Below are 16702 nucleotides of genomic sequence, written 5' to 3' on the forward strand. Positions count from 1 at the left end.
CTAGACCCTGCTTAGCTTTGTAAATGTGCAAGCCCTTTTATTGCTGCGCCGCTAGGAGGACAGGAGTATTATATTGCTTTAAACCAGCCTTTCTCAACCTGTGGGTCTCCAGATGTTGTTGAACTACAACTCCCATCACCCCTAGCTAGCAAGGCCAGAGCTCAGGGATGATGGGAGTTGTAGTCCAACAACATCTGGAGACCCACAGGTTGAGAACCACTGTGTCACGTCTTTCCCCCAGAGGATCCTGGGAGCTGTAGTTGATAAGGGTGCCGAGACCCTGTTTCCCCTCACAGCGCTCCATTTCCCAGAATTCCTTGGGAAAGGGGGACTGACTGACTGGCTTGACAAGACTTAGAGCAGACAGAAGGGAGAAGCAATTATTCACCCAGCATATAGTTAAACAGTGGAACTCCCTCCCAAGGGATGCCCACCAACTTGGACGGCTTTAAAGAGGATTAGGCAAATTCATCACAGGGATGCGGGTGGCGCTGTGGTCTAAACCATAGAGCCTAGGATTTGCCGATCAGAAGGTCAGCGGTTCGAATCCCCTCCATGGGGTGAGCTCCCGTTGCTCAGTCCCAGCTCCTGCCAACCTAGCAGTTCGAAAGCACGTCAAAGTGCAAGTAGATAAATAGGTACCACTCTGATGGGAAGGTAAATGGCATTTCTGTGTGCTGCTCTGGTTCGCCAGAAGCGGCTTAGTCATGCTGGCCACGTGACCCGGAAGCTGTACGCCGGCTTCCTTGGCCAATAAAGCGAGATGAGCGCCACAACCCCAGAGTCGGCCACAACTGGACCTAATGGTCAGGGGTACCTTTACCTTTACCTTTAGGCAAATTCATGGCTACATTTTGTATGCCTCTGAATGCCAGTTGCTGGAAATTGCAAGCCAGGAGCAAACTGTTAAGCTCAGATCCTGCTTCCATTCTTCCCCTTAGAGCATGGGTAAGCAAACTAAGGCCTGGGGGCCGGATCCGACCCAATCGCCTTCTCAATCCGGCTTGCGGATGGTCTGGGAATCTGTGTGTTTTTACATGAGTAGAATGTGTGCTTTTATTTCAAATGCATCTCTGGGTTATTTGTGGGGCATAGGAAATTGTTCATTCCCCCCCCCCCCCCGAAAATGTAGTCCAGCCCCTCACAAGGTCTGAAGGACAATGGACAGGCCCCTGCTGAAAAAGTTTGCTGACCCCTGCCTTGCTTGGCCACTGTGAGAAATCGGTAGGTCACTGGCCTGATCCTGCAAGGCTTTTTCCCCCCCTTACTACTACATACTGTGCTGTTTGCCATCCTCTCCCTCTTCCTCCTTAAATGGGATGATGTTCACTGTGTTTGGATTTCCTCTTTAGCTTTCTGGTCATCACAGGGCCTGCCTCCTCCCCACCTCCACCCCCGGCCTTCCTGCTGATTGCAGCCTTAACCGTAACTAAAACACGGGCAGATCCTATTGTTCCGCTTTCTCCAAATGAACGTGCAACTGTGGGAAGTAGACAAGAAAGGAACAAACAGTCATTTGTGCTGGAGCCAAGAAGAGCTGTTGGTACATTGTTAACTACCCTGTTTTTCCGGGGGTGAGCTTTCAAGGCACTCTGCTGAATGTTTGTGTTACGTTCTCTAAGCAGGCCTGTGCACCTTGCGAGTAACCCCTGTTGAACTCAATGGGACTTGCTTCTGAATAGACGTGTATAGGATTGTACAGTGGTGCCTCGCAAGACGAAAAGAATCCGTTCCACGATTCTCTTCGTCTAGCGGTTTTTTCGTCTTGCGAAGCAAGCCCATTGACAGCTTAGCGGATTAGCGCTATTAGCGGCTTAGCGGTTTTTAGTGGCTTTTAGCGGCTTAGCGGCTTAGCGGATCAGCTGATAAGCGGCTTAGCGGCTTAGAAAAGGGGGGGGGAGGAAAAAAACCCCGCAGGAACTCGCAAGACATTTTCGTCTTGCGAAGCAAGCCCATAGGGAAATTCATTTTGCGAAGCGCCTCCAAAACGGAAAACCCTTTCGTCTAGCGGGTTTTCCGTCTTGCGAGGCGTTCGTCTTGCGGGGCATCACTGTACGGTGATTAAATAAATTGGGGCAATGAAGGGCATGCCATTAAGCTGATTCTTTCTGCAACAGCATCAGAATTCGAAAACAATCCATCAGTTTTTGATGGCCATGGGTGGGTCAGTGTGGTGATCAGATTTGCTTGGCATGTCTTTTAATTTGTTTTAAGCTTACTGCTAAGAGCCTAGGGCTTGCTGATCAGAAGGTCGGTGGTTCGAATCCCTGCGACAGGGTGAGCTCCCGTTGCTCGGTCCCTGCTCCTGCCAACCTAGAAGTTCGAAAGCACGCCAGTCAAGTAGATAAATAGGTACCGCTCCAGCGGGAAGGTAAACGGTGTTTCCGGGATATCAAATCCAAATCCAAAGTGCAAGTAGATAAATAGGTACAGCTCCACTGGGAAGGTAAACGGCGTTTCCGTGCGCTGCTCTGGTTCGCCAGAAGCGGCTTAGTCATGCTGGCCACATGACCCAGAAGCTGTACGCCGGCTCCCTCAGCCAATAAAGCGAGATGAGCACCGCAACTCCAGAGTCGGCCACAACTGGACCTAATGGTCAGGGGTCCCTTTATCCTTTACCTTTACTAAGCTTAAAGGTAAAGGTAAAGGTACCCCTGCCCGTACGGGCCAGTCTTGACAGACTCTGGGGTTGTGCGCCCATCTCACTCAAGAGGCCAGGGGCCAGCTCTGTCCGGAGACACTTCCGGGTCACGTGGCCAGCGTGACATCGCTGCTCTGGCCAGAGCCTGAGCCAGAGCCAGAGCCGCACACGGAAACGCCGTTTACCTTCCCACTGGTAAGCGGTCCCTATTTATCTACTTGCACCCGGAGGTGCTTTCGAACTGCTAGGTTGGCAGGCGCTGGGACCGAGCAGCGGGAGCGCACCCCGCCGCAGGGATTCGAACCGCCGACCTTTCGATCGGCAAGCCCTAGGCGCTGAGGCTTTAACTGTTATCTTTTAAATACCTGTTTTTAACAGTCTCTTATTGATGATTTTAATGGCGGTTTTTTTGTTAGCCCCTTAAACGTTTTTTATAACAAATAGTAAAAGGTTAAATTAAAAAAATTAAATTGAATATTTTTAAGTTTTTAATCTGATCTGTGTAGGTAGGGTTTACTCCATAGGATTTCCTTTTCCCAAAATTGTCCCACAGGGCAGTGAGTATGGATTGTTCCTCAGGTTTTAATCCCGAAGCCTTTCTCACAAATGAGTGTGGCTGCAACTGTTTAGGATCAGAGTCTTCGAGATGGGCTATGTTACACAAACATTAAAAATATGAAGCATTGATTAAGATACTCAATAAAAGAACCCCATTGAAACATTTAAATACAAATTTCCCTGATTTAAAATGTGCAATACGCAGCGATCCGTTACGATTAAAAAAGCGGCACTATATAAATGAAATAAGAATTAAGTTGGCATGTTGCTTTTCTGCCTTGGTTTTGCAGGTGCTGCTGTGTCCAGCTGCGGATTTTGACCATTCTGCAAGTGACCAGGAACAGTCAGGATCTTTCCTCCGAGTCAATCCGACGACAAGACCATTGGACCACCCGGTTTCGGTTTAAATAGGGATTGTGAGCTGAGCCAAAAGGAGGGGACCGTGGCAACTGAGAGATCTGCAATAAGGATGCTTCATAAATGATGTGCCCATCTTTGGTTTTCCGGGAAAGTGGAGCGTCTGTGGCAATTATGCATTTAAATAAGGATCACAAGGTGGCGCCATCCCATTGCGTCCAAAACTGATAATGCCCATGGGATTCTCCATCATTCCTGGCCTTTTCTCGGGAGTATGGTGTCGGGTATTTGATCGACAGAAGATTACATTGTTAGTTGCATTTTGTGCTCCTGAGCTGTGCTCATGCAAATGAGACAAAGTGGATTGACTTGATTCTGGCTGGCCAGCTGGTGGCAGATTTTTTTGGGGTCCGAATGGTAACACTGCATCCTTGAAAGAATCAAGATTGTATGTCTGGAGCGGACGCTTCTGGCACGCAAACTGCACAGATCACTCGTAAAAAAAAAAACAGGTTGTAAAACTCTATTTTGAAAACAGTAAGCCTGAGGACTAATCTCGACTCAACTGTTGTTGCTTTTTTACGCTTTCATTATAAGAAGTGTAATAAATATCTGATATTTAAACTTTCCTCGTATTTGGAAGCCATGCTTATCATTTGAATCATCTCTTGAGGGGAGTCTATTCTGAGTGTTTGGTTGCTGGTTATTCAAAAGTTGGATTGTTTCTGAGTGGAAACTGTTCCATAACCGGTAAACCTCAGGAGAAGCTTTTTCACTATGTTGGGTTCTGTACGCAAAACCCACCCATTCCCAGTGGCAGGATGGCTTCAGAATCTCTGTAATAAGAGGGCGACATCATCTAGCTTTCCATGCCAGGTACTTGTCAGGGGCTGGGTGGTTGCTGATAAGCATTCGCTCCATAAGACGCACTTTTTTTTCCTCCTAAAAAGTAAGGGGAAATGTCTATGCATCTTATGGAGCGAATGCATGGTCCCTGGAGCCGAATTGCCCAGGGGCGAAAGCAGATCATGCGTGGGTTTTTTATATAAAGAGGGAAGGGGATGTTGAAACAAAACCGCTGAGAAGCTGATCGGCAAGCGATTGGGAGAGATAAGGGACTCTAGAGATAAAGGAGGCTGCCTGGGAGGGGGGAGGTAAAAGCACACGGATCCTCAGGATTTTGGCACTGGGTCACTCCAAATTCATCATCAGACCACATATCATGTCCATCAAATAGCCTGCATCAAAAAATCCCACATCCACTGTTTTGTGGGGCCGCAATGGCACAGATCCACATGGATTCTCAGGATTTTTGCATTGGGCTACCCCAAACTCACTGTCAAATCGCATATCATGGCTGTGGCCACAGCATGAACCACAAAAATCGTACATCCACTGTTTCGTTCAGATTTTTTTTTTCTTGTTTTCCTCCTCTAAAAACTAGGTGCGTCTTATGGTCAGGTGTGTCTTATGGAGCGAAAAATACGGTAGATACTGGGGGAAGAAGGGATGGAGTCTGACTTGGGAGAGGGGGCTAGTGATTTGTGGTGAGGAGGCAAGAGTCAGAAGCAGGGGAAGCTGGAGGGTGGAGCACAGGATGGCTTGGAGGGTGGAGCAGAGGGAGGCAGGCCAGGCAAGTGAAGGAGCACGTACTTCCCCACCCTCTCCTGCATCACTGTCTCCCAGGACCAGGAGGGAACTGAAAAGAGAGGAGCAGAGGAAGTTTCCATGCAGGCGTAGTCTCTGGTTATATGTGTGCAGCCCGTCAGGGGAAGGTACATAAACGAGTGGAGGGGGAGTGGCCCCCTGTTGCTGCAACTGTGGACCTGGAATAGCTGCCTAGACCCTAGATTGGTGTGCGTAGGTCTCTATGCTATCTTTGACTTATCTTCCACGTGCATTCCTTTGGCTACGGAGCACCCTTGACAGTACCCAAGGAAGTGGGGAAACCTAAATTCTGTATCTTAAGGTGGGGAGAAAACATTGCAGTCACAAAATGGTACATGCTAAACAAAGCTGCATGCACTCATATAGTTCTGTTTGCAAAATTCAAGTTCTTAGTGCAATGCTCTTCTGCATGCAGGAGTTCTGTTGCCGGGTCTGCCTGGTACAGGATGGGGGAGGAAGAAGAAGAAGAAGAGTTTGGATTTGATATCCCGCTTTATCACTACCCGAAGGAGTCTCAAAGCGGCTAACATTCTCCTTTCCCTTCCTCCCCCACAACAAACACTCTGTGAGGTGAGTGAGGCTGAGAGACTTCAGAGAAGTGTGACTGGCCCAAGGTCACCCAGCAGCTGCATGTGGAGGAGCGGGGAATCGAACCCGGTTCACCAGATTACGAGTCCACTGCTCTTAACCACTACACCATGCTGGCTCCCTTATGGCCCTCCAGATGTTGTTGGATTCCAGCTCCCATCAGCCCCAGCTGCCATGGCCAGTAGTCAGGGATGATGGGAGTTGTAGTCCAACAACATCCAGAGGGCCACATGTTCCCTGCCTCTGGTATGTCAGATTCTCTTCTGGCAGGGATAGGGAACCTGGGGCTCCCGTGACTACAACTCCCATCATCCCTGACTGCTTGCCATGCTGGTTGGCACTGATGGGAGTTGGAGCCCAGCAGCAATTGAAGAGTGGCAGATTCCCCATCTCTGATGAGGAAGGAGGGGCCCTGTCACTAGGCAGGATTGGACAGCTTGCCTCAGGTGGCAAAATTTAGGGTGCCTGACTTTATTTTATTTTACAGCTTGACAGAGCATGGGAGAGGCATTACTTAGGTTTTCTGCCCTGGGCCCCAGGAATTCTAGGAAGGCATCTGCAACGGAATAACACTTGACCGCCACACCCCTTGCTATTTATAAATTGTGCTTCCCTTTGCAGAAATGTGTGCTTGTGCAAGCTAGTGTGACTTTTAGCAAGCCTAAATCATGTCTCCAAGGAAGGGAGAAATATTTCAGCATTGGGCATCTGGCAGAAAGACGCCTAAATGATAAATATTTCTCTCTTAATTTGCTCGCTGTATCCAGGCCAGTGAGTACAATTAAAACGTTAGCGGATCATCTAGGTGTGCCTCCATCCTTCCGCGGCAAGGAGCCAATTTTTGGCCTGGCAGCAGAGTTACTTCCAATTTCTTAAATGCACCTCATTGCTCATTCTCTAATTATTCTGTTGTTGGGCTGGAATCTTGGTTTGTTTTGCAGCAAGAAGGTTTCTCAAGCTGGAGGCTTTGGGAGGTAGATCAGTGCCTGGAAGGAGAACTGAATCCCATATTCTTTGGGTTGTATCCAGCAGAGTAAAAGGTAAAGGTAAAGGTACCCCTGCCCGTACGGGCCAGTCTTGACAGACTCTGGGGTTGTGCGCCCATCTCACTCAAGAGGCCAGGGGCCAGTGCTGTCCGGAGACACTTCCGGGTCACGTGGCCAGCGTGACATCGCTGCTCTGGCGAGCCAGAGCCGCACACGGAAACGCCGTTTACCTTCCCGCTGGTAAGCGGTCCCTATTTATCTACTTGCACCCGGAGGTGCTTTCGAACTGCTAGGTTGGCAGGCGCTGGGACCGAGCAGCGGGAGCGCACCCCGCCGCAGGGATTCGAACCGCCGACCTTTCGATCAGCAAGTCCTAGGCACTGAGGCTTTAACCCACAGCGCCACCTGCGTCCCTATCCAGCAGAGTAGACACACTCAAATTAATGGACCCAAATTACTATTCAGGGGGTTTACTCTGAATAGAAATAGCCTTGGATACAACCCTTGGTGTGTGGATCCTTGTGTAGTTAAAAACAAAAAAAAATCATCTCCAGTGTCCTAGAAGCCACCCAACCAGCATGAAAGGGGAGCTTTTCAGTTGCTGTATGTACCAAAGCTAAGCATTTAGGAACACTGAAAAGACGAGGTACTTCAGTTAAATGAGAACGGGGTGCAAGTTCTGTTACCTTCCATGGAACTTCATGGAAAACACAACTTAGCAGTAAGTCATTCTGCAGGAAGATATTGGAGTGGTCCAATATCTTCTGCCCAAATCCTTGCACAGAAAATAGTAGATCTGTTTAACAGGCAGTACATGGAGAACTGCACTGGTCATTCCTAATTGTTAATACTGCATAATTAAGATTATTGCATATAACAGAAGGGACGCAGGTGGCGCTGTGGGTTAAAGCCTCAGCGCCTAGGACTTGCCGATCGAAAGGTCGGCGGTTCGAATCCCTGCGGTGGGGTGCGCTCCCGCTGCTCGGTCCCAGCGCCTGCCAACCTAGCAGTTCGAAAGCACCTCCGGGTGCAAGTAGATAAATAGGGACCGCTTACCAGCGGGAAGGTAAACGGCGTTTCCGTGTGCGACTCTGGCTCGCCAGAGCAGCGATGTCACGCTGGCCACGTGACCCGGAAGTGTCTCCGGACAGCGCTGGCCCCTGGCCTCTTAAGTGAGATGGGCGCACAACCCCAGAGTCTGTCAAGACTGGCCCGTACGGGCAGGGGTACCTTTACCTTTACCTTTATATAACAGAAAGGGCATGATCATGAAGGAACTTTGCACATCTGCATTTGCCTATACACTACTTGTTTCAAGGGCCAGTTGGGGGGCTGTACTTAGACCCTGTACTAGACAGCATCTTAAAAAGCAGAGACATCACCTTGCCAACAAAGGCCCGTATAGGTAAAGCTATGGTTTTTCCAGTGTAGTGATGTATGGAAGTGAGAGCTGGACCATAAAGAAGGCTGATCGCTGAAGAATGGATGCTTTTGAATTCTGGTACTGGAGGAGACTCTTGAGAGTCCCATAGACTGCAAGAAGATCATAGAATCATAGAATCATAGAATCATAGAGTTGGAAGAGACCACAAGGGCCATCGAGTCCAACCCCCTGCCAAGCAGGAAACACCATCAGAGCACTCCTGACATATGGTTGTCAAGCCTCTGCTTAAAGACCTCCAAAGAAGGAGACTCCACCACACTCCTTGGCAGCAAATTCCACTGTCGAACAGCTCTTACTGTCAGGAAGTTCTTCCTAATGTTTAGGTGGAATCTTTTTTCTTGTAGTTTGGAACCATTGCTCCGTGTCCACTTCTCTGGAGCAGCAGAAAACAACCTTTCTCCCTCCTCTATGTGACATCCTTATATATTCGAATATGGCTATCATATCACCCCTTAATCTCCTCTTCTCCAGGCTAAACATGCCCAGCTCCCTTAGCCGTTCTTCATAAGGCATCGCTTCCAGGCCTTTGACCATTTTGGTTGCCCTTCTCTGGACACGTTCTACTTTGTCAGTGCCCTTCTTGAACTGTGGTGCCCAGAACTGGACACAGTACTCCAGGTGAGGTCTGACCAGAGCAGAATACAGTGGCACTATTACTTCCCTTGCAATACTCCTATTGATGCAGCCCAGAATTGCATTGGCTTTTTTAGCTGCCGCGTCACACTGTTGGCTCATGTCAAGTTTGTGGTCAACCAAGACTCCTAGATCCTTTTCACATGTACTGCTCTCAAGCCAGGTGTCCCCCATCTTGTATTTGTGCCTCTCATTTTTTTTGCCCAAGTGCAATACTTTACATTTCTCCCTATTAAAATTCATCTTGTTTGTTTTGGCCCAGTTCTCTAATCTGTCAAGGTCGTTTTGAAGTGTGATCCTGTCCTCTGGGGTGTTAGCCACCCCTCCCAGTTTGGTGTCATCTGCAAATTTGATCAGGATGCCCTTGAGTCCATCATCCAAGTCGTTGATAAAGATGTTGAATAAGACCGGGCCCAAGACAGAACCCTGTGGCACCCCACTAGTCACTCTTCTCCAGGTTGAAGAGGAACCATTGATGAGCACCCTTTGGGTTCGGTCAGTCAGCCAGTTACAAATCCACTGAGTGGTAGCATAGTCAAGACCGCATTTTACCAGCTTCTTTACAAGAATATCATGGGGCACCTTGTCAAATGCCTTGCTGAAATCAAAGTAGGCTACATCCACTGCGTTCCCTTCATCTACCAGGCTTGTAATTCTGTCAAAAAACGAGATCAGGTTAGTCTGACATGACTTATTTTTCAGAAATCCATGCTGACTATTGGTGATCACAGTATTCCTTTCTAGGTTCTCACAGACTGTTTGCTTAATGATCTGCTCCAGAATCTTCCCTGGTATTGATGTCAGACTGACTGGGCGGTAATTATTTGGGTCCTCTCTTTTCCCCTTTTTGAAAATAGGGACAACATTTGCCCTCCTCCAGTCTGCCGGGTCTTCGCCTGTTCTCCAGGAATTCTCAAAGATGACTGCCAGTGGTTCTGAGATCACATCTGCCAGTTCTTTTAATACTCTTGGATGCAGTTCATCTGGCCCTGGAGACTTGAATACATCTAAACTAGCCAAGTATTCTTGTACTATCTCCTTAGTTATTCTGGGCTGTGTTTCCTCTGCTGAATCATTTGCTCCAAATTCTTCAGGTCGGGCATTGTTTTCTTCATCGGAGAAGACTGAGGCAAAGAAGGCATTGAGGAGTTCAGCCCTTTCTGTGTCCCCTGTTTGCATTTCACCATCTTCTCCTCTGAGTGACCCCACTGTTTCTTTGTTCTTCCTTTTGCTACGAACATACCCATAAAAGCCTTTTTTGTTGCTTTTAACCTCTCTAGCAAGCCTGAGTTCATTCTGTGCTTTAGCTTTTCTGACTTTGTGTCTACACGTGCTGGCTATTTGTTTGAATTCCTCTTTGGTGGTTTCCCCCCTTTTCCATTTTTTGTACACATCCTTTTTTAATGTTAACTCAGTTAAAAGTTCTTTAGATAGCCACCCTGGCTTCTTTAGGCACCTTCCATGTTTCCGTCTCATTGGTATTGCCTGAAGTTGTGCTTTTACTATCTCCCTCTTAACAAACTCCCAGCCATCATGAACTCCCTTTCCTTTTAGTATTACTGTCCATGGGATCTCACTCAGCACTTCCCTAAGTTTTATGAAGTCGGCTTTCTTAAAGTCAAGAAATTGAGTCCTAGTATGCTTGGCTGCTCCTTTCCGCTGTATAGTAAACTTCAGAAGAGCATGATCACTCGCACCTAATGATCCTTCCACTTCTACCCCACTAGCCAGGTCATCAACATTGGTTAGGACCAGATCTAAAATGGCTGTTCCTCTTGTTGCTTCTCCCACTTTCTGGACAACGAAGTTGTCTGCAAGGCCAGTGAGGAATCTGTTTGACCTTATGCTCTTGGCTGAGTTTGACATCCAGCAAATATCCGGGTAATTGAAGTCCCCCATTACTACTATCTCCCTTCCTTTTGCATGCTTGGCCATCTGTTCCAGGAAGGCATCATCTATGTCCTCTGTTTGGCTTGGGGATCTATAGTAAACTCCCACAATGAGGTCCCTGTTATTCTTCTCTCCCTTAATTTTGACCCAAATGCTCTCACTTTGGCTTTGAGGTTCTAAATCTTGGATCTCTTCACAGGTATACACATCCCTGACATATAACACCACTCCTCCTCCTTTCTTGTCTGGTCTGTTTCTCTGAAATAGATTGTATCCCTCCATTATTACATTCCAGTCGTGGGACTTATCCCACCAGGTTTCAGTGATGCCTATTATGTCATATTTAGTTTGCTGTACCAAGAGCTCAAGCTCATCTTGTTTATTTCCCATGCTTTGCGCATTAGTGTACAGACATTGAAGTCCATTAATCATTCCCCCGTGTCTCTTATTTAAGGATTTTTTCCTCCCACCACTAGGTCTGCGTGCTGTTTGCTCCATTTGGTCTATGACATTTGGATGATCATCTTCATCAATTGATAGACTCCTACCTTCAGGAGCACTGTCTCCCTTCCCCACATTAGTCAGTTTAAAGCCCTCCTGATGAGGTTTCTGAGATTTTTGGCAAAAACATTTCTCCCAACCGTTGTGAGGTGCAGCCCATCGCTTGCCAGAAGTCCATCTTCAAGAAACTGCAGTCCGTGATCTAAGAATCCAAACCGTTCCTGTTTACACCATTTGCGAAGCCAGCTGTTCACTTCCACTATTTTTCTTTCTCTCCCTGGGCCACGTCGTTCAACTGGGAGGACAGATGAGATGACAATTTGCGCATTTAATTGCTTCAATTTCCTGCCCAGAGCCTCATAGTCTCTTTTGATCTTCTGGAGGCTATTGCTTGCAGTGTCATTGGTTCCCACATGAACCAAGAGGAAGGGGTATTTGTCAGTGGGTTTTATGATTCTTTGCAGCCGTTCAGTTACATCTTGGATCTTAGCCCCGGGGAGACAGCACACTTCCCGAGACATCTTGTCAGGCCCACAGATCACTGCTTCTGTTCCCCTCAGTAGGGAATCCCCTATCACCACTACACGCCTCCTCTTAGGTTTGGTCCGTTCCAAGGTCGCCTGCACATTCCCTGAGGACTGACTTTGCTGCTCGTCTTCATATATCTGATCGACTGTAACGAGGGAGAGATCCTCAAATGGAGTCTGCTCTTCGTCTTCCATGCTAGGGGAGAGGACCTCAAAGCGATTATGTATTTCTAAACAATCAGAGCGAACCCTGGGCCTCCTACTTCTTTGAGTCACGTTTCTCCATATATCTGGCTCCTGTGTTGGTGAACTAGCTTCCTTCTCAGGGGAGTCCCCTGTCTCCTCCTTGGTGGAGATGGTGTGCTCTGTTGCTTCCAAGAAGAGCTCCAGCTCTCTAATTCTTTGGAGCGTAGCCACACGTTCCTCCAGTTGCTGGACTTTGTCTTTTAAGAGGGCAATCAACATGCAATTGCTGCAGGTAAAGCTGCCTACAACGTTTGGCAAGATGGCAAACATTGTGCAGGAACCGCAGGCGACTGCAGCTGTTCCCTCACTCTCCATCTTGAGAACGTGTCGTTGGGGCTGGCTACAGCGGTCCTCCATCATAAGAAGCGTGCAGACAGGACAAATACCTCCCCCCCAAAAAAACCCTAGGTCTCCCCCAACAAACGTTTGAGACTAGCTCCCCTAAATCTAAAGATGGATCAAACTGCGCGTGCCTAGTGGCGCGCGCCGCTGCCCTACAAGCTCTGATAAGCTCCTCCCACAGCTAATCACCTGCCTCAACAGAAACCCTGCCCCCTCTGACCTTCCTCTCCATTCTGAAGGAAATCAGCCCTGAGTGCTCACTGGAAGGACAGACCCTGAAGCTGAGGCTCCAATACTTTGGCCACCTCATGAGAAGAAAAGACTCCCTGGAAAAGACCCTGATGTTGGGAAAGATGGAGGGCACAAGGAGAAGGGGACGACAGAGGACCGAGATGGTTGGACAGTGTTCTCGAAGCTACCAGCATGAGTTTGACCAAACTGCGGGAGGCAGTGGAAGACAGAAGTGCCTGGTGTGCTCTGGTCCATGGGGTCACGAAGAATCGGACATGACTAAATGACTAAACAACAACAACAAAAATTAGGACTTGCAAGAGGGAACTATTTACAGCAGGTGTGGGCGGTAAGATTAGATGGGTTATGAGGCGAGGAGGGTCATACGCATTCTGTGACTTCTGCACCAGCATAGGAGAAGTCATGGGGAAAAGCAAGCCACCTTCATCTTCTTCCATGCTTTGAATAAATTAAAAATTATGCCCACCATGCTAATGAAGCATGCACCAAGCAGTTATGTTAGCTGCCAGTGCTTGGCATTTATGGTATATTTTGTGATATGCCCCTCAACACTGAAGAGAAGGCACTCAGAACAAGAATGCATCCTGCAAACAGAGTGGGCCCATTCCTAACCTCCTCCCCACTTCTTTAATAGCACAGCTTCTCCGAGTTTTGTGCTGCTTCTGTTGACTCCTAGGAAGGAACAAACACATTCTTTCCCCAGCCTACTGCTGTCATCCTTCGTATTTTGGCCCAGTTTCCAGCTTTTTCTCCCCAGGGGCCTGGCACAGGGAAGAAAACAAGCCCTCGCATCTGTAAAAACATGTTCACAGCCCCAGGGAAGGTCAACAGCACTGAAACGCCTTGAGCCAAAGAAGGTTGGTGTGACCTGGAAGCTCTGGGATAGCTCAGTTGGTAAAGCATGAGACTCTTAATCTCAGGGTTGGGGGTTCGAGCCCCATGTTAGGCAAAAGGTCCTAGTGGTTCCTTCTGACTCTACAGTTCTATGACCTAGACTTCCTTCACTGGGAGCCTTTGGGTTCGAGGCACCAATGTGGAAGGAAGCACATTGCAATACAGTGGTACCTTGGTTCTCGAATGGCTTAGTAGTCAACTTGGAACCCGAACGCTGCAAACCCGGAAGTAAGTGTTTCGGTTTGCGAACTTTTTTCGGAAGCTGAACATTCTCCATTTTGAGTGCCACACTTCCAATTGAGTGCCACACTTCTGTTCTGAGTGCTATGCTGAGGTCTATCTGTTTTTGCTATTTATTTTGCTTTTTTTTTTTTGCAGCTTTTGTTTTGTTCTTGTGACTGTGTGGAACCCAGTTCAGCTACTGATTTATTGATTGATTGTGTGACTGCAGTACATTGTTTACTGCTTTCATTTTATGGATCAATGGTCTCGTTAGATATTAAATTGCTGTTTTAGGAGTTGTTTTTAAAAGTCTGAAATGGATTAATCCGTTTTGCATTGCTTTCTATGGGAAAGCACGCCTTGGTTTTGGAACACTTTGGTTTTGGAACAGACTTCCAGAATGGATTAAGTTTGAGAACCAAGGTACCACTGTCATGGGAAGCTTAATACCTTTGCCTTACTAAATGAGGCCCTAAGAATCTATCGGATGATCTCTTACGGAGCAATCCAGTTTCCCCATTTTGGGGTTTCTAGCTGGTCATGCAGGGTTGGTCATTTCTGAAGACAGCAGAGGATATATAGTGGTACCTCGAGTTACAAACGCCTCAAGTTACAAACACTTCAGGTTACAAACTCCACTAACCTGGAAGAGTTACCTCGAGTTGAGAACTTTGCCCCAGGATGAGTACAGAAATCGTGTGCCAGCGGTGCAGCAGCAGCAAGAGGCCCCATTAGTGAAAGCACACCTCTAGTTAAGAACAGTTTCAGGTTAAGAACGGACCTCCAGAACGAATTAAGTTCGTAGCTAGAGGTACCACTGTACTGGTAACTGCTATGGGATTTCGGCCAACATAGATCCGCAGAGCCACAGACCCTAAACAAGGGAAGCTTCTTTCTACTAGGTCATTGGTTGGGCTACAGTTCCCAGCATCCTTGACTGTGGGCCATGTTGGCCAGGGCTGATGGGAGCTGAAGTCCAAAACCTCTGGAGGATACCAGGTGGCTGTGGTGGGAGACTGATATATTGGTTTGTGGAGCTTTGCTAACATGGATTGGCAGTGGCTACTCAGGGTCTCCCTGTTACCTGTGACTGTACTGGAAGCTTTCTAACATGCTCTAATGGAGTGCGCTAGATTCACTCCCGAGCTGGGTGGAAATATAAGCATACCCATTTATCCCAAGGTACTCTTTTTCGTGTGTGCAAAACATCACCTAGCATATGCATTTAGAAACTTTCATTTCGAGAGGTGCGCAACAAAATCCGAGGAATTGCAAATTTCAGATGAGAGTTGCGGTTCAGTTCCCAAAAAGCTGTGAATTTGGTAAATGCACGTTAATATTAGAACGGACCAAATTTTGCCCCATTCTACTCTGCCTGCTATGGTTTTCCCAGTAGTGATGTATGGAAGTGAGAGCTGGAGCATAAAGAAGGCTGATCGCTGAAGAATGGATGCTTTTGAATTCTGGTGCTGGAGGAGACTCTTGAGAGTCCCATGGACTGCAAGAAGATCAAACCGATCCATTCTGAAGGAAATCAGCCCTGAGTGATCACTGGAAGGACAGATCCTGAAGCTGAGGCTCCAATACTTTGGCCACCTCATGAGAAGAGAAGACTCCCTGGAAAAGACCCTGATGTTGGGAAAGATGGAGGGCACAAGGAGAAGGGGACGACAGAGGACGAGATGGTTGGACAGTGTTCTCGAAGCTACCAGCATGAGTCTGACCAAACTGCGGGGACAGTGGAAGACAGAAGTGCCTGGCGTGCTCTGGTCCATGGCGTCACGAAGAGTCGGACATGACTAAACGACTAAACAACAACAACAACAACTCTGTCTGTGCCAGGAGGCAAGACTCAGAGGTGGAGGTTGGAACACAGGGTGGCTTGGAAGAAGAGGAGGGAGGGGCAGGCCAGACCACTCTTTCCTGCAGCACTGTCTCACAGAACCAGGAGGGAAGTGAAAAGAGAGGAGCAGAGGATGTTTCCCCGTTGGTGGAAGGTACATAGGCTGGTGGAGGGGAGTGGCCCCCTGTTGCTGCAACTGCTCCATAGAGCAGAGCCCTTGTGATATCCAGAGCTGTCGAAGCGACTGTGTAGTCTTTGACAATAAATACTTAACTATCTGCCATGTGCATTCCTTTCTCTGGCAAGCACCCTCAGTGCTCTCATTTCTCCTCTCGGTCTCCTCTTATCCAGGCTAAACTATCTCAACCGTTCCTCATAAAACTTGGCTTCCAGACCCTTGATCATCTTGGTCACCCTCCTCTTCACATGTTCTAGCTTGTCAATACCCTTCTTAAACTGCAGCACTGAGAACCGCACACAGTATTCCAGGTAGGGTCTGACCAAAGCAGAATAGAATGGGACTATTACCTTGATTAAAAGGGACACGGGTGGCGCTGTGGGTTAAACCACAGAGCCTAGGACTTGCCGATCAGAAGGTTGGCGGTTCGAATCCCCTCCATGGTGTGAGCTCCCGTTGCTCGGTCCCTGCTCCTGCCAACCTAGAAGTTCGAAAGCACGTCAAAGTGCAAGTAGATAAATAGGTACCGCTCCAGTGGGAAGGTAAACGGTGCTTCCGTGCACTGCTCTGGTTCGCCAGAAGTGGCTTAGTCATGCTGGCCACATAACCCGGAAGCTGTACGCCGGCTCCTTCGGCCAGTAAAGCGAGATGAGTGCCGCAACCCCAGAGTCGGTCACGACTGGACCTAATGGTCAGGGGTCCCTTTACCCTTTATCTATTACCTTGATTGGGACACTATACTTCTGTGGCTCTGTCGCTGATTGGATCATGGCCTTCCCCCCAAGTTAGGGTCCACCCAGTTTTAATTTTTCCAGCAGAGGGGCTACCTATACTCAAGCTTATCTGAAAAATGAACTGGGAACTCTGGCCCCAAGTCTGAGCACCTGTGATAACCTAATGAAGAAACAAAACAAAACAAAGGACTCTGCACA

At 48.1% G+C, this 16702-nt stretch overlaps 1 protein-coding gene across 1 annotated transcript in view; it reads left to right on the plus strand.

Annotated features, from left to right (window-relative positions):
• LOC307224850 (store-operated calcium entry regulator STIMATE-like) overlaps window positions 1-4180 on the plus strand; it is a gene marked incomplete at its 5' end in the record, with an annotated part of 45482 nt that extends 41302 nt beyond the window's left edge. Inside the window, one exon of the mRNA XM_079992023.1 lies at window positions 3490-4180. Within this exon, the coding sequence (XP_079848149.1) occupies window positions 3490-3606 (117 nt within the window). The 3' untranslated portion in view covers window positions 3607-4180. The remainder of the gene's footprint in view (window positions 1-3489) is intronic.
• Window positions 4181-16702: the final 12522 nt, after the last annotated feature.

The sequence above is a fragment of the Podarcis cretensis genome (genome assembly GCF_951804945.1).
Source record: "Podarcis cretensis genome assembly, chromosome: 10".
Lineage (NCBI taxonomy): Eukaryota > Metazoa > Chordata > Lepidosauria > Squamata > Lacertidae > Podarcis > Podarcis cretensis.